A 23,838-nucleotide genomic window follows, 5' to 3' on the forward strand; every position below is an offset into this window, starting at 1 on the left:
CAGCTCTGCTGCTAACCGGCGCAACCAGCTTTGCTTGTACCATCTCCAAGCCCAGCTTCCTGAGGTCAAACATGGCCCTGGCCGCTGCAAGGAAATGAAGCCCGAGTATGCATGCATCCTGTATAGGCGCGAGCCAGAACTCGTGCACTCAGCTAAGACCCCCCACTATGATCAGGAACCACCACCTCCCTCTCATTTTGACATTAACACCGATGAGCCAGTGTCAGTGAGGGCAGTGAACTGTTTTCCATCTAGGCTGCACTTGCACCACTGGCTTAGGCATTGACTGGCACCATGTTCCTTCTTCCTGCATCGTCAGCACACAAGTCGCTTGGGGGCCACTCGCCACATTGTCTCATCTTCAAGCTCCTCTGCTGTGTAGCACCGTGTTGCCCGCCTTAGCGTCTCTACGCCGAGGATGAGTTCTGCCCTCTCTGCGTCAGCAGCGGCTGATTGACGGCTGGCTGGTGTGGTGATCTGCACGTGCCAACTCTTCCTGCACAGCCTTCTCAAATGCCAGCTATGCCTGTCCAACCATTGTGCTCAGCTCTGCCGTCAGCATGCTTATCCACTCTCCCTATACCCCAAAGTGTTGCTGGAGGGCCATGATCAACATTGCTAGGTTGTCATGATGTTCTGGGTAGACACTTCCAACACACTGTAATCTACCCTTTCAAAAAATAATCTTAAAAAAAATTAAAAATAGAATAAAAGTAAATGAATAAAAATAATATGAAAATATTATAAAAGTATCATTCCAGTAAATGTATGGGAAATAATAAAAGCCAGATAAATGCCAAAGTAAAAAAATTCCATTTTTAACTGCTTTTTATATCAGTGATAGAAGGAGCCTTACGAATATTTACCGGTAATGTGTTCCATCTTTGGTACACATACACACCCTGCTAAAGAAACACAGCGTAGACAAGCATAAAGCTGGTTTATGCTGATTGGTTTGAGCAGCACACCAGCATCCAAAACACAACATATACATATGTACAGTATGTACATATCATATATATGTACAGTGTGTACAAATCACCACCGTCCATAGAAAAACATGTATCTCCAAAAATAGTAACTTTGCAGCAAAACCAGCGTGTTTTGGATGCTGGTGTGCCGGTCAACCAGCATGACCACACAGGGTGATCAGCTACTTCAGCACCAGATCAGCATAGATGAGCTTCATGCTGTTTTTATCAACATGTTTGGCAAAAATGTTCTTTACTTTTAATGTACGTTACTATAAGAAGGCTTTAGTCCGCGTAATATAAAATATATTTGGTTTTTTTTTGGACAGCAATGATATGTAAAGTAAATAATACCATAAACTAAAAATGTTTTTCGTCCATGCTGCTTCCAAATACATTTACTTATTAAAAGACACTCTGGTTGTACATTTCAGTAAACAACAATGACGGTTTAGTGTTTTTATTTTAATACAGTTTTTTTCAAAGGCCTTTTCAATGTACCACTTACTCTTGAGAGAATCCCTGATGTCATCTTAAGGGCTTTTCCATTACTGTATTAGCATTAATTGACTCTCTGGAGCACTAAGGGATTGAGTAGATGTAAATATAGACTTCGGGAGCAGAACTTATTGCAATTTGATAAAGGACCAATTTTGTCCATTACATCCCTGTTAGCATAACAGCATAGACCAGCATGCCTGGTCCCCAACAAAGCTAGCATATATTGTCCTTTGGATGCCAGTATTCTGGTCAGCAGCAATGGAAATTATTATGCTGGTCACCAACAAAACCAGTATATGAGGTTTTTTGGATGCTGGTATGCTGGTCAACCAGCATGATCAGCTAAACCAGCAGCATACCAGCGTAAACTAGCTCAGACCAGCTTAGACCAGCATGCAGTACATTCAGACTCTGCCTTCTGAAGTAAACCTCTAGTTTGATCTCTGCTGCTGAGCTAGTTAGCAAGCTAAGCTAGCAACAACAAAAGCAATGCAGTTATTCACAAGGCTCATGTGTGCTACACTGTGACCTCTCAGAAAATGCAGACCCCTGAGAGCATGAGTACACTCTTAGAAATAGAAATATGCTCATTTTAAAAGCTATAAATTGCTAAAAGAGAAGGAGATGGTTTGTTTATGTCCTCAGGCTGTAAAGGCTGCCGTTCGCTTGAACAGAGCTAGTGTGTGTTTACCGGCTGTCTGTGTTTTGTTCATGGGGGTAAAGTCCAACTTAAAAGTCCACAGAGGAGGACAGTAAGTGCATTTCCTCAGTTTCATACACCTGAATACAGTTTGAGGGACTTTTACTGGGCATTTTTAAATAATAATTCCACTTCTTGGTGATGAAATGAATCTACTTGTTCCTTGGTTCCATTTTAGCTCTTCATATTTGCTTCCTAACTCATTTGTTTGTATTTAACTTTATTCTGTTCTGCTTTATTGTTGTAGTTACCTCTACATTTTGAGCTAAAATGATCCCTAAAAAGGAGAATAAAACCTAACAAACTTCAGTTCAGTGTAGATAAATGTACTGGATGTATAAACTCAGTAGACTCAGTAGGTTCACTGGTGGCTATAATGGCTATATTTGTGTTTTGGACATCATTGACCCCTGGTTCCTATCACCACCACTGTAAAGAGGTCAGTAAGTTTAAGATCCTATGCTATAATTCTACTCGAGCCATGGTTTCATTGATGTAACAAGACTTACACTTGAACATGAGTTTATGCAATTTAACCCCCCTCTGTTAATTAGTAAACTTTATGATGTGGCTAGATTGATCCTTATCGTGGATGAGCTTTTTAGGATCACCTGTTCATCGTACCTCGACACTTGACCTTGACCATAACCATGACATTCCATACGTCACTCTTTCAACACTACCTTCCAGCATAGAAGCACCAGGCTCTGTTTGGAAGGACACAAATCCGTGCTCACAGCAGACGTGGTAACTCCTTGGCAAGGCTGTGGTGAGGAACCGCCAGGATGCTGAAGAAGCTGCTGTTGTTTGGTTTCGCAGGCTTGGCCGTCCTTGCGGTGGGAATCCTGATCGGCCACTTCGGCATCCAGAAGGGCAGCTCGGCACCCGGGTGGGTGCGGGAACTGTCTCATGATGTGGATGAGGACTTCATCCAGAAGTTCATTGCTGAGGTGGACAACGTGAGGATCGAGGAGAACCTCAGGTGAGTAGTGAGTTGGGCATTAATTCCCAATTAAATGGTCAAGTGAGTGAATTCAAAGTAATGACCATCAGGGCTTTGTGACTTCGTTTGGGTTTAAAAGAACGCCATGAATACCAAAGCTGATGGAAGCCAAGATAGACCAGGCGTGAATGAGAGATGATTGTTACACCACCATGTGTCTTTTGAATGAAATATGAATTCCATGGATTTTAGAAAATTTCTGCATTACTGAATCATTAATATGTAATCAAAGTCATTCAGAGTGGTTTGATATGAAATGTTCCATTCTAGAGAGCTTGAATCAGAATTGTTTACAGTGATAGTGGTAGGAACCAGACGTCAGAGGAGTTTAATGCCTCTAAAAGCTCCCTCACAGAAAGTTAGTACAAGAATGAATAGGTTTCCTGGTGCCTGCTTTTTTGTTTTACGTAAGATTTGAGATCAGATTTTGGCCTAAAAAATATCTTTTTTAACCATTCATGGCAGACAGGTACATATAGGTGGTTATAAGGTAAAATACTTCCAAAGAAAGCATATTTTTGTAACATACGACTATTTTACCATCGTCAAGGCTCCATATAAAAACTCAGAAGACTCATGTAGGTTCACTGGTGGTATTGGATGGTAAATAAAATGGCTATATTTGAGTTGTAGACATTGCAACATATGGTTCCCATCACCACCACTGTAAAGAAATCTGAGTCAGTAAGCTTCTCTACAGTGGAGCATTTCACATCAAACCACTCAGAATGATTTTGTTTACATATTCATGATTAAATTCTACAGATATTTTGAATGATTGGTGGGAGTCATTTTTAATATAGCAACAAAACTGTGGTAAACTAAGAATGACCAGGCCTTCTTTTCTTATAGGGAGCTAACCAAGGTGCCCCACATGGCCACCACTGTTGGGGATGAAGCTACAGTTGAGTTCATGCTGAAAAGGTGGCAGGATAAGGATAGTGGTCTGGACGCTGCATGGAGGGAGGATTACAGGGTCTATCTGTCCTTTCCTAACAAAGATACGCCTAATAAGGTCACTGTGGGTGAGTCCTGAGTTTACTGCTGTTAGTCCAGAAATCAGCTGTTATTGTTCTTTATTTCTTTATGGTAGTCTTTAATATTTGGCAAACAGCACATCTAGAATCAACTCTAGGCCTTAGCGCTCTTGGGCATGAACTAAAGAGGCATCAACATACAGCCTTAAAATGCCTTAAAGTGCCGTAAAATGAGGGATTATGTATGAAAATGGTCTGTAATTACTATTTGGATTGCCCAGTATAGACGTATATACTCTCAAATCTCCTCTTAGTCCTTAGTTCATTTCAAGCACAGTACCAGACAGCTTAAAAAAGTTTGATGTTGTATGAAAACACTAACAGAAGTTAAACAACTGTGCCATTCACTCCCACAGTCCGTGCCGTCCATATATGGTAACTAAGCTGCAAAAACAGCCTGCTTTGAATTTGTCTTTGTGATGCCATGAATGCATATCCATATATCTGCCCATTCAGCCTACAGAGGTTTAACTCTGCCCATTCGCACTGAAGTCATAAGGAGTGTTTCAGCCTGGACTGGCTTTTTACAAGTCAGCCAATCAGAGCAGAGCCCACTTACATATATCAGTCAGGAATAAAGAGAGGTTGGAATGGTCGTGTAAAAATGAATTATGACTGTTTGACTGTCATACATAAAACCTTAAAAGGTTGGTTGGGGGAAAACTTGAATACAAGAAAAAACTAGGATATGGGCCCTTTAAGCTACTGTCCAGTTGCACTGTAAGCCTTAAACGGCACATATTCTTTATTTGTCTTGTTTTATGCACCAAAAACAGTTGTAATTCATTGATACTTCACCATTTTCCAACCTCTCTGTATCCTTTACATTAAATTTATTAAACAGCCTGTTTTGTTACTGACTGGCAACCTGTTCAGGGTGTTTCTTGCCTTCTGCCGAGTGACCGCTGGGATAGGCTCCAGCTCCCCCTGTGGCCCTGAAGAATAAGCAGCTTAGAAAGTGTGTGTGTGTGTGTTTTGTTACTGTGCCTAATGTATGTAAATGAACCCTGTTCTGATTGGCTGCCTCATTCGAAAAGCAGTTCAGGCTGAAACACTCCTTAAAACTTCAGCATGAGTGGGCAAAGCTAAAGTGCTGTAGTCCAAATAGGTGGTTTTATGTTGTTTTTGTTAAGTTGTTTTTTCATGACCTCACAGAATCAAAGAATTCAATATATGCTGTTTTTGCACACATGTGGACTGTATGGACTGGGAGGTGAATAGTAGGTGTTGAAACAATGTTTACATACTACAACAAACTCTGTTGTTTCAAAAATAGTTAGGAAAATTTGGTTTTCCATGATGTGAGTCCTTTAAAGGAATATTCACTACAATATACAATATTGTACTGGTTAAACATTTCCAGAAAGAAACTTTAATATTTAATATTTATGGGTTTTAAACTGATTTTTCAAAACAAACTAAAGTACCCAGTAAATTACCAACATTGCTGTTAGCCATTAGGTCCAAAAAGATCTAAACAGAACTTACTGGAAACATGAACACTATTTTATGAACATTATTATGGATACAACGCTCATCATAGTACAAATACACTGCTAAAAATATCACTACAACTGAAAAGCATGTCATGGTGTGTCGGTATCACAGCATGTAGATGATATGACTCAGCACTATTCCCTGTGCTTAGACTTATGATAGCCTTCTGATAAACTTATGACAGAAGGCACTACCAGGAACTGTGTGTTGCCTTTGGCCAAAGTGACAGTATTGTAGTAGGAGAAATGAATCCTATGTGAATGCATGAAAGATCAGAGTTGGGTCATTCTCCATTTGGAGTGGGAATTCAGGTGATTTAAAAAAATAAATAAATAAAAAAATTCATCCTAAAACTAAATAATCTTACTATGTCCATTAACATCTCCTATTATCATAAATGCAGGAAGGAGAGCTTAATTCCAAACATATTTTACAGTCACTGGTGTTATATGAATGTGGTGTAACACCAGTTACTGTGACACCAGTGACATTCTTGAGGATTTTGTAAATTGGCTGACTCATTGTTGGTCAGGTGTCCTTATGTATTTAAATCAGTAATAAAAATGATATACAGCATTATTTTGACAAAATTTGAATTACCCAGCCATTAAAGCTGGGTAATTAAACACATAGATGTTATGTGTTGCCTGATAAACTTTATATTTTTATATTTGCCTGATATTAAAATTATTAATAAATTAATGAAATATAGTGAGCAAGTGTGGACTCGCCTTCTCAGGCCTTGAGCTGCTTCCTCTCTGATGAGCCTCGACCCGAAGCAGTTTAATAGAGCTGATTAATACTGTGTTAAAATGTAATATGAGTTCTGATAACACCAGTGGCCAGGATCTTAGTGACAAATGAATTCTTTAAATAAAATACATATTTTTTATGTAGTTTAACCTTAATGATGAACAGGAATCTGCTTCATATAAATTCCGAAGTTAAACCTCTTAAAAATATTGTTTTATATTAAAAATGGTTTCTCAAATGTTGAAAATTGTTTTTGTGATGAGGTGTTTTACAGATGCAGAGCGACTATGAAACATAATAAAAAAAGAAAAATCAGAGAATCATTTGGGAAAAGTATTATAAATGTACATACTGACTTTTGGATCTGGGCCTAATATTTTAGGCATCTTTTTTTTTTTTCATGGTTTCCCACTCAAAATGGAAAATGACCCAGTTGCACACGTGACAGACCTCCATGTGAATGTTGAATAATATTTTGTCGGGTCCAAGTGCTAATGGACACTGTACTCAATTACTTATAGTCAATTATTCATGAGTGTTCTAACTACATGCTGTGTGCACTAACGAACATTTCCCCACTGCCTAAGTCATCGGCTCAGCATTGTCTCACAAGCTGCGATGCAGGTTAAGTTCTAGTGTTTATTGTAGTTGTAGTCTATCAGGTAATTTGAACAATAGAGAACAAATCCAGATGTTTGTAACAAAGGGCCTCGAGATGTACAAAAAAGCCCAGAATTAGTTTGGAGCTGTGATATTTAGAGCCAACAGTTTGGGATTTTACATTTTGCCTGTTGAAAAAAGTAAGTCCTCTCAAAGACGTCTCTGGAATTGGGAGATAAGGCACCCCTTTCTGTGTCTTTAGCCTGTTTCTAATAATACTAAGCTGATTAAATGAAAAATCATATCAAAATATATATATATATATATAAACTTCTTCCCTTCCTGTTTTGAAATCTATGACTCCTGCCATATGTGCATTCATGCTGGTGTGGGTTTCCTCGTGCTCAAAGACGCAGCAAACACCTTACTCGAGTGCTAATAGTTTTTTCCAGAGTTTTTTGGACCAAGTCTTACGTCTTTAGTATTAATGTCACACGCACACGCCAATGTTTAGGTCTTAAATGCAGGTCTTCCTCAGAAGACGTGTCGTCCACCACGTTTTCACAATCAATACTCTTTCAACACACTCGCAATCAGATTTATCCGCTTGGGCAAGGTGACCAAAGCGCAACCCATGTTACAAAATGTTCTTCCGCATGTTGCATATTTCCACCAGAGAGGTCTCCTAATCCACAAAACTTACATAGTGTAGCTTTAACATAGCCTAACTTAACATATTGAACATGTTAGATTTTGTTTTATTTGTCAAATACAGCAAGTAAACAGGAATTATGCATTAAAATGTACAGAAGCATGTTCCGTGTGGAGCTTATTTTCACTTCATCCAACAAATCATGTAATTTGACCAAACTTTGGTGTAAATGTAAGTGTCTCTAGGCCTGGGGTGGGCTGAGGAAAACTGGATGACATAGTGTGTTTCCTGAGTAGTAATCTCATAAATAATTATGTAGAAAAAATTCCTAACTTGTCTTTTTTTTATTCAACATTTTAGTGAATCCTGGTGATACTGTGCTGCACACAGTGCAGGAGAAAGAGACGGCATACTCTCCAGAGCAGAATGACACAGAGGTGGTGCAGCCATACGCTGCCTATGGACCTGCTGGACATGCCAAGGTACAGTTCCAAGGCTGTATGTAGGCCTAATGTTATAAGATGTGAGTCAGTTTAGAAACAGCTGGCAGTTTGTATTTATAAGGACAGGTTCACTCACAGGCAGTGGAGTTTTACTGTCTGTGAATCAGTAAACGGCTCCAATACATAGCTATGAAATAGCCCATAATAATTTACTGGAAGTTGTTATGATGAAAATAGGCATAAATGCAGTGTTATATGTTGAGTTAGCAAATTTTCTGTTAAAAAATGCTGAGACATGCTAGCTGGATAATTGTTTTATAAAAAAATATCATGTGAGAGTGTACGAAAAAAACATCAAGACATTCAGAGTTGTTGTCTATAGGTTCTGATTAGCGAATTACAAGGCTACCCATATGGAAATCTGATATATGGCCATATATGCACATATATCATAAAAGGTCAGGCATATGTTTAAAAAAATACATACATATATGTTGTGTACATATATGCAACTGTCAAATATTGGACATATTTGCATAATATATGGATCACACTGATCTATATGTCTGATATGTGGTTGAATACATCACAGTACAGTCAGTATTGTTGCTATATTATCTGTTTGTTTTTATACATATTAAATTATTGAAATGTGTTTTATTAATGTCACATTTAAATTATTATATTATTATGTAGCTATTAGACTAATTAAATAAACTAAGAAGATGCATAAAAACCTATAAAACCTTATATAACATGAAGCTGGCACAAATGAGTAATATATACTTTATATGGATGTTTCATCCATGTATCCATGTCTATGATGTATTATTAAATATGTTTTACACATATATGTTGATATTTGACTGAAATATATTTCCCATATTTAAAAAAATGGCCAATTTCAAATAAGTTGGTATATATGTCATGTAGAGGTCCATATGTGACAGATATAAGTTGGATATAAAGGAAATCTATATGTACTCAAGCATATTACACATTTGACATCCAAATATTGCCATATAGGCATATTGCCAGATTTCTGTATGGATAAGTTTTGAATACAAGTAAATCCATATTTTACTATGCATGTTATCCCAGTTCTATACTTTTACCTTGTGTTATTATGTATTATTGTTACAGTACTATTATCTCTCTGACGATTTTTCTGGGGTAAATGAGGTAGCGTTCAATCAGGCTGATTGAACATTAAGCATGTCCAATCAGCCTGACTGGCTGTTTTTGGACTGTGGGAGGAAACCGGAGTACCCAGAGGAAACCCACGCAGACACGGGGAGAACAGAAATGACCCTGGTTGCCCGGCCGGGAATCGAACCCAGGCCATTCTTGCTGTGAGGCGACAGCGCTACCCACTGCGCCACCATGCCACCCATATGAGGTCACTCACAGGCCAAATTTTGTCAGCCATCCATCCAGTGAGCTGCATAAATCAGGAAATGGCCGCAGGAAAACAGCTAAACTGTTGAAAATTTCCAGTATCAGGGCAGCAATTAAGAAGTTTAAAACAACTGGAGATGGAGACAACTGGAGGATGTATGTCTGTACTGACCCACGCACAGTGAGGAGGATTGTTCGAGTGGACAAAGAATCTCTGAGGATCACAGATGGGGAGTTGCAGATATTAGTTAGGTCCTGGGGTTAGAATGTTTTCCAAGCTAAAATCAGATGCCACCTACATAACCACAAGCTGTTTGGGGAAGTTGCCAGATGTAATCCTCTGCTGTCAACCAACAAATTCAATTGCCAGATGTTACTGGAACTGTCAGTGGACTCAGTTCTGTGGTGAAAATAGAGCTTTTTGGCACCAAACATCAGAAGTGAGTTTGGCGTAGACAGAAAGATAGCCATGCAGAAAAGTACCTCATCCTCACTGTGAAGTATGGTGGTGGACATGTGATGTTGTGGAACTGTTTTTCTTCCAAAGCTCCTGGACAGCTTGTTCGGATACAATGTATCATGGAGTCCATCAGATACCAGCAGATATTAAATCAAAACCTGCCTGCCTCAGCCAGGACGCACAAACCGTGGTCGGATCTTCCAGCAGGACAATGATCCAAAACACACCTCAAAATCGACACAAAAATGGTTCACTGTCCCCTGAGCTAAACCCCATAGAAAACCTGTGAGATGAGCTGAAGAGGAGAGTCCACAGCGTGGACCTCAGAATCTGTGGGTTCTGGAGAGGTTCTGTATTTATTTTGTGATAAGTTTTAATTATTGTACTTCAAATAAAGGTTAGATTTTTGTTAATATTTTGATAAAAGGTCAAAAGGATGTTTACCCGGGATGCCACTATTTGTGGAGGACACTGTACAGCAACAAAACTGCAGTATTATATTTTGTCCACATCGTCCATTCCTAGTTTCTACATGAAGGCATAAATGGACGTTATTTTTTAGCCATCTTTCTAATTGTTCCTTCAGTCATTCGTCTTATCTTCCACGTAGGCTCTTTGAACAGTTCTTATGAAACTTCACCTTTCCACCATAAGAAACACTTTCAGTGTAACTCAAGCTATAGAGTAAGAGATAGCAGGATGATAATAGTCTTTTTAATAGACACTATTGTTTTGTGGAATGTCGTGAGAGACCTTTGAAGCTGTTACAACTTTACTGTAATTCACCATATATTACAGCACAATAAAATCAACCTCACTCATCTAAACTCTAACTAGTTCTTGTTACTGCAAGCTGTTCAAATAATGCTTTATAGTGTTTATTTGGTTTGTATGATTATCACATGAACATAAAACCTTATGACCGTGACCAAGACCTTTGATTTGGTCATCTATCAATCTGTCTTGCACCTTTACTGCTATAATTCTGTGTTGTGTTCAGGGGAGGCTGGTGTATGCTTACCAGGGGAAAGTGAGCGACTACGAGCTTTTGAACAGAACAATGGACCTCAGCGGCACCATCGCCATCGTCAGATATGGAGGAGCAGGACGAGGGGCAAAAGTAAGAAAATTGAAAGTTCAAACGCAAAGCCAGGGAATATATTTGGCTGGGATGATCCAGAACGGCATTCTAGCACCCTCTAGATAACTCAGAGAGTGAAAATAGTACTAAAAAACTAAAATGCCATTTTTCAGGTGTGTCTGTGCATGAAACATGACTGACCCTTATTTCACCTGCCGAGTTATCTACTCTACTGAAAAACACCAGCATGCATAGAATGCATTTAGCTGGTCACCCAGCATAGTTATGCTGATTCACCAGCATACCAGCATCCAAAACACAACATGTGCTGGTTTTGCTGGTGATCAACCTATGACCAGGATACCAGCATCCGAAACACAACATATGCTGGTTTTGCTGCTGACCAGCCATGCTTGTCTTCCAACATATTAACTGACCAGCATACCAGCCTCCAAAACACTACATATGCTAGTTTTGCTGGTGACCAGCCATGCTTGTCTGTGCTGGCTTTTCTGGCAGGACAGAGGGTGCCAGAATGCTATTCTGGCCGTTCTGGCCAAATGTAGACCTCAGAGCCCCCCAGATAATCCATAAGTTTGTTCCATCCCAACCCACAATACATAGAGCAAAATGTGGACCATCTGGGGGACCCAAGGACCAGTTTCCGGTTCAAACAAGACATAAGAGAAAATTACTCTTCCCTGTGATCATCCATCAAAAGTAATGACTTTTACCTTATAAACCTTCTTCTGATTTTTGATTATGTCACCGTGCAGCAGGTGGGAAAAAATATTAACCAATATATCATGTTTCATCTCCCCGCTCCCAGCACCCCGTCATAATGTACACTGCCATTTTTAATACAAGTCAGCATTTTTGAGGGGGCTGCTTTGATTTTTTTTTCATTAGCAGGTAAATGCAAGAAGCTATATAGCTAATGTTAATGTTTTATGAAGCCCAATACTTTATTGAAGCTGTATAACTTTAGTAACTGTCATTAAATCCCCACAGTGGAGAGAATGGATTACTTAAATGGCAGAAATGACTCATCAGATGAAAAGGATGAGCTAAAAGCTGAAGTCAGCATGGTAGCAGCTTAGTTCCTTGCTCAGTTTGGCTCACAGAATCACTGTCTTCTTTATGATTTTGTTCAATAACCGATGTAAGAGTGACAGTAATGCTAGCTTGGTTGTATTTATTAGCCTACAGAACAGTGGTTAGAAGTGATGATTGGGTGACACCACAGGGATTCCCAGTGGTTGTATAATGTATTTCAATGTACACAAAGACATAAACACAATATAAAATCATGTATTTTGTCAAACAGATAAGGCTAAGCGATATGATGTTGCACCACGAAATGCTGCATAATGAAACAAATAACATTTTAAACTATAGTTTTAAGTCGGAATGCCAACTTAATGGAAAAGTAACAGAGAAAACCAAAGGTCCCTGCGCAGCATCACACTTTTTGCATGTTATATATTCATTTTTAATTGTCTGTTGACCTGTTGTCTATGTACCTGTTGTGTTATTAACTGTACAGGCGATTAATGCGGCTCCGTTCGGGGTGGTCGGGGTGCTTGTCTACACAGAACCCTACGACATTAACGATGGTCTGATGAACGATGAAAATGAGACGTACCCCCATTCCTGGTACCTCCCTCCATCTGGCGTGGAGAGAGGAAGTTACAACGGTGACTTTGGAGACCTACTAACACCTTACCTGGCTGCTAAAAGTAACTTGCGTTTAGTGTTCATTACTTGCCATCATTTGTGTTTATTGGAGCTCACCCAACACATTCCTGTTTTCAGAGGACACATATAGAATTCCTGAGACGGACATCAACGGCGTTCCACCCATTCCGATCCAGCCAATAGGGTTCGAAGATGCCCAAGTCTTAATCTGGTGAGTCGAAAGCTGTCAAAGTGCGTTTGCAAAGATAGCCTGTTTTGAATTCATCGTGGTTGTGATGACACGACCATGAAGATGCTTAGAAAGGACCATCCATTCGTCCTGCAGCAGTTTAGCCCCGCCCCTTCCTGCTCCTGGCTTTCAGGAAGCAAATCATTGCACTGATGTTTAATTTTTCAATCAATCAATCGATCAATCTTTATTTTCACTCAGAAATACATTGACTGTGTCCTTCATTCTCAATGCAGCCAAGCATTTACAGCACAAAGGGATTGAAATGAACAGAACTACATGAACATAGTAACAGTAGAATCAAACAAAATCAAACAATATAAATATAAATATAAGTTCTTCTGCTGGTCTAATTGATCTTCCAGGCTGTGTTTCCTGCACCATAACAGTGATTATACTATTGTGTTAATAACCGTTGTGATAATCTCTTTTGTGTGTCGTGTGGTGAGTCTGTTGAATCTTCGATTCTGAAGTGACTTGTAATATTTACATTTAAAGGCCCAATAAACTTGCATGTGGTTACGTGTTACAGCGAGCTTGGTGGAGCTGCAGCTCCTGCGGACTGGCAAGGCTCCTTTCCCTGCGTGTACAACCTTGGTGGACCAGGATTCACTTCCACATCCCGCTTTAGCAACAGGTAGGGGGTCCTAATAGGCAAGCAAATTTGTCTTTTTTCTGCACTAATTTACCTGATTCAGCTCAAGAGACTGATAGGTGAAAACATAAACCAGAGAAGTTATCAGTGACTGTAGAAAAGAAAGTATGTGCTCGTTTGACCTTCAATCCTACATGAACTTGTTGGACATCTCATTCCAAAACCATTAATAAGGAGTTGTCCCCCTTTGTGGCTAAAATAGCCTCCACTCTTCTGGGAAGATTGATTTTTGATTTTTAGTTGTCAATCTGCCCTCCAGTGAGGTGAAGCTGGATGTATACAACAGCGGAGAGCTGAGAGACTCTGCGAATGTGATGGGAGTGATCTGGGGCAGCGTGGAGCCAGGTAAGCTGGCTCAGCACCATCTGACTGGCCTTTAACTTATGCCTTACTGGAGCCGGATTAGTCAGTCCTAGACACATACTATAGTTTTAGTGACTACTAAAAAGATCTGTTATTTTAATCCAGTGTGAATCTGCAGTGTGTATAGTTTTTACAGTCTGACAGTAATAATTGTGGAGTGATTTTAATCCAGTGTGAATCTGCAGTGTGTGTAGTTTTACAGTCTGACAGTAATAATTGTGAAGTGAATGATCTTCTGTAATTGGCTGATGCCAGAACTCCCACAATAACAGCATTCCTGTTCTAATCAACCTCATGCTAATGGAATAACAAACCTGCTAATGGACATGGCTGCATGATGTGTTGTTATTGTTAGTGAGTGCAGTGCCAGTAACGTAACACTGATGTGAATGTTTGGGTTATGACCTCTCTGTCAGGGCTATCGGAGGGAATTTGGGGAAAAACATATGCATATCATTTGGCCACCCAAATCCCAGCAAGAAGAATCTGTATATCCACTATGTAACTTGTCATTTCTGCCTTTTCTATGTTTCAATGTATTTTTGAGGTATGTTTTGACATGTTCAGACAGGTACGTGATATATGGGAACCACAGAGACAGCTGGGTCCACGGGGCCATTGACCCCAGCAGTGGGACAGCAGTCATGCTGGAGATCAGCAGAATCCTGGGCCAAAGGGTGAAAGCAGGTAAGCTGTTTAAATTCATTCAGACTCCATAAACCATAATGTAGCGAATAATGAACAGCAGCTAGTTGATTTGAGTTAACTTGAAATGATTCAGGCTTAGGCAGGTTTAAGTAGGTATTAAATGACAGGTGTTTAGTCAGTCTTAGAATTTAAGACCTGTTTCTCTTTGAAAGGAACATGGAGGCCTCGACGCACAATCATCTTCGGAAGCTGGGGAGCGGAGGAATTCGGTTTGATTGGATCTGCTGAATATGCAGAGGTAAAAGCACCAACATCAGAAAGACCACTCTTCAGTCATTAATGCTTGGATTTACAAAACTGTTATAAACATTGTTGGCGTGTTGGTGATATTTGCAGGAGTACATAAGCAAACTCAGCCAGCGGACAGTGGCCTACATCAATGTGGACATCTCTGTGTTCGGTAAGACTCAAGTCCTTTCAGTATTATACACTTACCTTTATTTGGTTTTTGGGCAAAATAACTGGTGGGTGTGGCCTGAGTGGCAGGATGTATAGAAATTCTGACAGGGTATGTAAATCTACGCCTCCACCTAATAATCACGTTAAATCAGGGATCGGCAACCCAAATATTAAGAAGAGCCATTTTCTCCTTTCAGCAAAAAATAAACCACAAATTAAATATGTCTCAGTATGTGCTAATGTACTAGTATAGACTAAAAATATAACATAAATGAAAACACAGACTTACTTTGCTCTGCTTTTAGCTTTAGCTCAGCTATAGCCGTGTTTTCTCGCATCTCCAACAGGAAACTTTTCCTCAAAAGTAGAACAGTTTCTTGTAAAATGTCTCTCAACATTGGGCTTTTCACAAGGCTTAAGTCAGCTTCTTATTGGCCAGCTTCTTCTTTGAATTTTCCTGTTCCACCTTAAATAGTGTCATCCCTTAATGTAATTGCTGCACCATTTAAGGTGAAACGGGAAAATTCGAACAAGTAGCTGGCAAAGGAGAAGCGACTTCAGCTTTGGGACTTTTTAGTGTTTGACAGTTTCTCATTTCAGATTAAACGCATCAGGAAACCAGCTGGAGTCCATTCGTCTCCAAATTATCGATGATTTGCACTAGTTAGGCGAGATTGTTGTCTGCATTGCTATGGTGACCAGCAGTCTGCACGCCAATCTTCAGGGTTAAAGAGTGAATTAGCAGTTATACATTATATCAGATCTTTAAGACCATTATTGTTTAAAACTGTGTTGAACGACCAGCAGAGCTTTATTTTACTGCAAAGGAGGATTATTTTATTTTTACTAAATAAATAATACTACTTTATTTTATTAAAATCAAAAAATCTTTTTGCAGTGGAGTTGCAACAGGGCAGTAAACGAGCCACATGTTGCAGACCCCTGTGTTAAGCCTTTGGGGTAGGACATAAACGAGTGGGCAATATGCCGATATGTTTTTATCATAATATTGTGAAATCATATTATTATCATCATCATTATCATTATCATGAGTTTAGGGATGCACTAATACTGACACCAGGTATTGGCCTGATACCGTGAGCACTTGTGTACTTATAAAAAGATACCAACATCCAAAACCAGCTACTGATATGTGATGTAAGCCTAGTATACGCTGCAATGCTAATAAACAAATGACTCAGTCTGGCTCACTCAGAATTACTGACTGCATGGCGGTTGGACACAAAGTTGTTGGTTACTTTAAACCCCATGTATGCACAATCCTGTCCAGCCCGTGAAATGATTTTAAATTTCTGTTTATATATATATATATATTGTTAATTATATTGGTATTGAAGCATCCCTACAGCCTAGAGTTCAACCTCACAACAGTACTAGCTACATTTGTGGGCGGAGCTTAGACAGCATGGATCAGTTTACACCTAGACTAGCAAATGTGGATTATCTTCATGAAGTCTATAGCTAGGTACCAAAAATATCATGAAAGGAGTACAGTATAAAATATGCCTTGAGATTTTCTCTTACATATTAAAAGTCTTTCTTTAAAAGACAGTAAAACAGTGTAATACTGTGTTCTGTCCTGCAGCTAATGCTACTCTGCGAGTTTCTGCATCCCCGATTGCAGAGAACGTTATATTTACAGCCTCCAAACAGGTCAGTGTTTGAGCTCAAACGTAATATGCCCAAATATGTATTACATATTTATCTGTTTTCCTATTATCCTTTATTTATAAGCTCCTTTCACTGTTATTATTTCCTTATATTTTAAAGACCAGTGGCCACGTTTGCATAAAACATCAAATTTATCCATTTACTGCATGAAACCTGTTTTTTTTTAATGATTTGTCTTATTAAAAGTTAATAGAAATATTTAATAAACAGATGGGGGATGTATTCTGAATAGAGAAAGGACTTTTTGAATGTTAAAAATAAATGTAACAATGAATGAATGTAACAATTGTCACTGTCAAACCTTGTATCCCCAAAAAAGCTCCAAAACGGAAGCTAATATAATAAGATTTTTTTCTAAGTCATTTTGGACCACTTCTATTGGTCCAGTCATCATGAAATTTTGAAACAATATAAAAAATGACACAATAAATGTAGATACAATGTTTTCTTCCAACAGAAAAGGATATACATACACATATATGTAACTTAGAAAGCCTTGAGGTTTCCAAAGAAAAAGAAAAAAGACTCATTTTGTAAGAAAAAAATATTAAAAAATCAAAAATTCATTTTTTCCATGAGGCAATGCCATGCAGTAAAAGGTTAGGTTTACTTATATAAGTGTAATTCCAATGTTAATCTTATACAATACACCAAGTCAAATTCCTTAAGCATTTAAATAAAGATAAATATTAAAGATATATGTATATATATTGTTTGTAAGCACTCACAGGACTGGTTGCTGAGCAGATGATTGGATTAATGGAAAGTTAATTGAAGGAAATGTATTTATTCATACATCATATAACACTATTGTTTCATTTAAATATAAATATTTTGTAACCACCTCAACAAAGTATTTTGTTGTAACTTTACTAACATTTCATTTATTTACGTTCTCAGGTGAAGGCAGCAGGTTCCAACACCGTGTCTGTGTACGATAACTGGATCAAATATTTCAACAGAACCAGCCCCACTTACGGACACATACCAAAGTACGCCTTTTCTGATCTATCGCCGTTGTATTTTAGGGAACTTACTTCAGCGTTTCTCTGTATTAACACTAACTAGTTGTCGGCGATAACAAAAGCAAGTTGCAATTTTGCATAAATGACTTCTCACTCATAGCTGACTAAAATGAGCAGAGAAAGTCTGTTGAAAGTGCAGATTCTAAGCCACATTTGCTTGTAAGTAGAAGAAGAGATACTTTATCAAGATCTAAACATCAGGAAACAGTTTTGTTTTGTGGAAACTAAAACAACCCTTTACATTCAAAGGTGCAGATTTGAACCGGAATGGAAATTCTTGTAATTGCTTTAAACAGTTGGGATGACCAAGCTAACATGCTAGCCACAAGCTACAATATGATATGCTGCGATACAATACAACATGTTGTATTGTTACATCCCTATTAAATAGTATAGAAAAATGACAGTAATACTAAACATGGGGTTTTTCCATTTCACTTTATACAGCAGTTTGTTCTAACAGCACAACCTGATTGCTTGAGAGGCGTTCTACCCATTTTTACGCAATAACTGCATCATTACGCTGAGCACCGTTTGCTAAGTAATGACTTGCTCTAAGCTGCAGCTAACATTACTAGAAGTGTGCCCCGATTCAGGGGCTGCATCCTTCGAAGGACGGCGTAGACCTGCAAAGGGGGAACCAAAATGAGACGGTCTGCTCTCCGGCTCTATTTCCGCTGTTCCTGCCCTTACCGTTGAATCAGGAAACACCACTCCTGTTAAGTTCTTTTAAAGTTCTTTAAGGATGGAGCCACAACTAGCTGGAGGACCCCCCCCCTCTAGGGGCCAGTGAGCACACTTGCCCGGAGCGGTGGGCAGCCCTGTCCACGGTGCCCGGGGGAGCAGTTGGGGGTTAGGTGCCTTGCTCAAGGGCACTTCATTCACAAACTGTCGACTGTTAGCTATTCGACTCAGTTTAAACCCAATACTTACATTTAAAAGTGTCTCCTCAGCCACTGTTTTCTCCTCTGCCAATGCCGCCATGTTCTCCCATCCTTCACGCAATGAACCTCGGGATATGTTGGCTGGCGAATGATCCACTCGTTGGATCCTTCGTTGCCATGGAACAGAAGGACACATTTCTCGGCCACATGTAAAGGAGCCTTCAAAATGGGACAGCCTAGTCGCGCCGCTGTGCTGCAGTCGGCCTTCAAAAGCAGCCCCCGAAGGATGCAGCCCTGAATTGGGACACAGCTTATGTTTCTACATTAGTGAATAGACTCTTCAATAACTTATAACTTAATAATAATAATATTTGACCTGCAGATCATTTGTTCAGATTCAGATTCTGACGAAAGATTGTGACAGCGACTTACATGAAATTCTGAACCTGCTGTTGCCCCAAAGTGAGCCTGATGATGGAACAACTAAACAAACTGGAAGTAGCCAGAAACTAACAGAATACAATTCAGCAAAATAGGCTATGAAATACTTCACAGACTAATCTGGCAAATACTGAAAAAGCTGAGCTGAACCTGATATTGCAACATTCGTAATGTAGAGGGGCACTACTTTTTGCAGTGGAAGGATATTAAAGCACTTTTGATACAGTGTTCAGAGCTTCTTTACTTTTTTTCTTTGTTTTGTGGAATCTATAAGCCATAGAGATCATGTGTTATTGTGAATACCATCACAGCTCTGATGATCTGCTGTGCTCGTCTTCAGCTTGTGCCTGTGACCAAATCACAGTGTTGTTATTATCCACGATAACACAACCTTGTGTTCTATTGCTTATTACATTAAAAATGACACCATTAAGAAAGTAACTAGTACATTTCCTTATGGTACCACGTATACTAGTGATTCATAGGTCTGGAGCTTTGCCAGTTTACTGTAGAAAGTGAAAGAGAAAGTAAAGGTTAAAATTATTTTATGGCATTAATATATGATATTATATATGACCATAAAGTAAGTTCTACTCTGATCGGGGGCGTTGTCGATTGTTTCCACAGTGTGGGATATCTGACGGGAGCAGGAAGTGACTATGCTCCCTTTATCCATTACCTGGGGATAACCTCTATGGATATATCCTACACCTACGACCGGGTATGAGGCCTTTCATTGTTGTTTGGTTATATTCATTAAAAATGTTGTCGTTGATTTCCTTTCCACTGACAGAATGACCCCCAGGGGGCCTGCCAAAAGAGGTTAAGGTCACCAAGACTTGTTGATGGGGGTTTATTTACTGTGAACTATAAAAATGAACAGAACTTCACCTCATGGATGAACGCTGCCATCACTCATATCAGCCTCGTAGATCCAATGCTTAACTAAAAAAACAACATTGGGACACCAAACAGTATTCCTACAGTATCCTGCGTTCCTTTCTGCTTTAATGCTTATGTATTATTATCTGTTTCTTTTTCAGAGCAAAACGAGAGCACGTATCTACCCAGCATACCACACAGCCTACGACACGTTTGACTACGCATCCAGGTTCATTGATCCAGGTGTGCCAAAACAGGCCGCTTTGCTCCCTTCTGTTCCATGAACTCTCCTGTTGAGTCATCATAACTCTTTCTTTGTTTCATTCATTGTCTAAGAATGTGGTTCTGTCCTGAGCAATGCATTTTGCACATTATCATTATTTCTTTCATTATTTTGTTAATTTGATCTACATTTTTGCTTTATCTGGACCATCTGGGAGTCCCTGAGGAAAAGTTTGAGAACGACTGGACTTGAGTATATCGCCAAAACAGCAATGTTTTTCATTTTTCTGCAACTAACACAACTCATTAGCTGTGGGAAATGATTACAGGCTTCATAAGATGCCGTACATCCATACTAATGTTTTCCACCTACTCACATCACACTTCTCTTTATGAAGGCTTCACCAGTCACCAGACAGTAGCAAGGACGGCGGGGAACATCCTGTTGCGACTGGCCGACAGCCTCCTGCTGCCATTCAACTGCAGCGACTACGCTGAGAGTCTAGAGGGTTACCTCAATGGCACCGTGGAGAACTTTGAAGAACACCTAAAGGCCAACAGCATCTCCATAGGTAGATAATTAAACTGATATACTAGTAGCAGCGCCACACACAGAACCATGGCACTACCATGTCAGTAAACCCTATAAAAACAAGGTACAGCTTATTGATCCCCATAACCTGCTATTCACCACTAGTGAGTTAGCATTTCGGGAGGCAGCCCAAATACAGTCATTTATACAGGCATTGGGGTGGCCTAATAAACATTTTCTTGTTCCAGAGCCCCTAAAAGAGGCAGTGAAGTCCTTTCGAAATGCAGCCACAAATCTGGACAGTGTCATCCGCAGCTCAGATCTTGTAAATGAAACGTAAGTGCTGTTTTGTCTAGTTGCCCAAAGCCTTGTCTATTCTTTATAGTAACAACACCAAAGAGACTGCTATAAAATAAGAGATCAAAACAGATAAAACATATGATTCCTAAGGCAAATACAAAATTAAAAGCTGCACTATGTCAGTTTTGGGGATTTGGACCTCTCTGGTGGAAACGTGTAATTGCGGATAAATCTGATTGTGAGCACATTGAAAGAGCATTCAAATAGAACTCAGTCAAAACTTGGTGGACATGTCTTAAAAGGATGTGAGTGATGATGCTACAATGGCAACAGTCGTTCATTCAGACGTCATCAGTATAATGCTGATTTTGCATTTTGAGACCTAAACATTGAGCCGGAACTTCTTTTTGAGATTTTTTTTGCATGTGATGTTAATATGTAAAGATGTGTGATGTGGTCCAAAAAGACTCAACTTCTAAAGACTGACTTTGAAATCATTATTTCAGGCTTTACAGAGCAACATGCACACCATATTTTAGAGTGCGTTTTTTTCTCTTTATCTGTTAATGCCGCTTCTTTTACGTTAACATTTCTTACATAGTGCAGCTTTAACTGTTAGCTGTTCCTGCTGTAACAAAGCACTGTATCTCTGTTTTACAGGCCTCTGAAAGCCCGCAGGATTAATGACCAGCTCATGCTGCTGGACCGAGCATTCGTGGACCCAGTGGCGTTCCCAGACAAATATGCATTCAGGTATCGCTCAGAGGCCTTAGAGCAACACTTCAGTCAAAGAACATTAAGTAGGGACATGGAAAGTGAATAGCCACCAGTTTGCATCATGCAAATAGCGTCATGCCTATTGGTGGCTGCAAGCATCTATTTTGTTAGCCATGTCAGTCTGTTTGGTTGAGCTACTCCTTTAAGGATGAAGGATTAATGTTGGTCACACTTCTTACTCAGTCACATCTGTTTATTATGAATATTCCCTTAGAGACACACTGTATTTCCTTCATTCCACTCACTGGCCACTTTATTAGAAACACCCACCTTATACTGCCACTCACTGGCCACTTTATTAGAAACACCCACCTTGTACTTTCACTAACTGGCCACTGTATTAGAAACACCCACCTAATTCTTTCACTCACTGGCCGCTTAATTAGAAATGCCCACCTTGCACTTTCACTAACTGGCCACTTTATTAAAAAAAGATTCATAACAATATTAAAAGTTTACTATATAGGTGTACATTTACAGACTGTAGTCCATCTATTGCTGCACAATTTTCTCAACCCTATTCATCATTAGTCAGTTTCTGACCTCAGGACCACTGCTGACCAGCTATTATTTGGATGGTGGATGATTCTCAGCACAGCAGGTTCTGTCATGAATGGCTAACACAATTTGTGCATCACTGTCTTTAACTGTACTCCAAGACAGTGAAGCTACAAGTTAGGGGTTTTCAGTAGTGGCCGTTAACATTATTTTTTTCAGTTTACAGTATCCTCACCTTCTAAGCCTGTCAACTCCCTCATCATTTGAAAGCTGCTACAAGCAAAGTGCTTCCAAAGTGCTCTGAAGGGCGTGAAATTCAAGACTGTACCATACCAAATTGTCATAAAAACTATCTATAGGGAAGCTGTAATGCTGATGCTCTGTGTTATTCCTCCAGGCACGTGATCTGGGCGTCCAGGTCGTCGGAAGTGGCCACATTTCCAGGCCTGGCGGATGCTGTAGAGAAGGCCCAGGCTACTGGACTGAAGGAGGACTGGGATCAGGCTCACAGACACCTGTCCATCGTCACACAGGCCATCTCCGGCGCTGCGCACACTCTCGCTGAAGCGCATGCCACGCAGTAGCTCCGCCCACTCACTGAGCTCATCTGAGGCTGGATTTACATGCTGAAACTTTCATTCAATTTCATTTGCATTATGTAAGATAAGGTCTCCTGCAGTGTATTTGAAAATAGTCGCAAAAACTATTTGCTATCTTACATATAATCTGGAACAGTGATACCGTGATGTACAGTGAAGGGACATTTTCAGACATTTTTTAAATATTTAACATACTTCTAGTGCATATATACATGTCAAATCTATACATATAATGCTTCTTGACTTTGAATATGAATAAAAATGTATGTATTCATAAGTATAAACAGACATTTAGAAATTAAAAAGTATTCAGACACCACAAATTGATCATTGTTGCTTTGTTGGCAAGCAGTTATTGGCAATTGCAGATTAAGAAGTAGCTACCTGTGGAATTCATTTGTAATGGAATTCAAATCAGGAGATTGGCTATGCAATCACCTTCACCTTCTTTAGATGCTAGTCTTGAGTTATCTTGACTGTATGTTTAGGGTCATTTTCTTGTCGAAACATCCATTCTTCCCACTTTCTTGGCTGATGAGATTCTCATCAGACATCTCGAGGTTCATTGCTCCACTGATGTTTCCTTCAATGATGTGTAATATCCCACTAGCGTTTGCCGAGAAGCAGCCCCATATCATGATGCTCCCACCATCATGCTTCACTGTGGGTATGGTGTTGTTGGGATTGAATGTGTAAACCTTTCTTTCTCTTTGTTTTCGCTTATGAATACATACTTTTGTTCATATTTTTAAGTACAAAGTCAAAAGATGTTAGCAAATTTGAAATGGAAATATGCACCAGAAGTGTATTAAATAACAAAAGCAAAAGTGTCTGAATA

General features: G+C 39.4%; 1 protein-coding gene across 1 annotated transcript; it reads left to right on the forward strand.

The window, feature by feature from the left end:
• The first annotated feature begins 2,803 nt into the window (after positions 1 to 2,803).
• naaladl1 (N-acetylated alpha-linked acidic dipeptidase like 1) lies at positions 2,804 to 23,838 on the forward strand. The gene is made up of 19 exons (XM_036598390.1): positions 2,804 to 3,154; positions 4,028 to 4,200; positions 8,075 to 8,196; positions 11,016 to 11,135; positions 12,643 to 12,835; positions 12,912 to 13,005; positions 13,556 to 13,660; positions 13,938 to 14,023; positions 14,609 to 14,728; positions 14,902 to 14,987; positions 15,086 to 15,149; positions 16,755 to 16,822; positions 17,741 to 17,832; positions 19,818 to 19,911; positions 20,234 to 20,315; positions 20,693 to 20,866; positions 21,075 to 21,162; positions 21,787 to 21,879; positions 22,799 to 23,838. Exons 1-19 carry the CDS (start codon positions 2,958 to 2,960, stop codon positions 22,983 to 22,985), a joined length of 2,238 nt encoding a protein of 745 aa, XP_036454283.1. The 5' UTR covers positions 2,804 to 2,957; the 3' UTR covers positions 22,986 to 23,838.

The sequence above is a fragment of the Colossoma macropomum genome, unplaced genomic scaffold, assembly GCF_904425465.1.
Source record: "Colossoma macropomum unplaced genomic scaffold, Colossoma_macropomum, whole genome shotgun sequence".
NCBI lineage: Eukaryota > Metazoa > Chordata > Actinopteri > Characiformes > Serrasalmidae > Colossoma > Colossoma macropomum.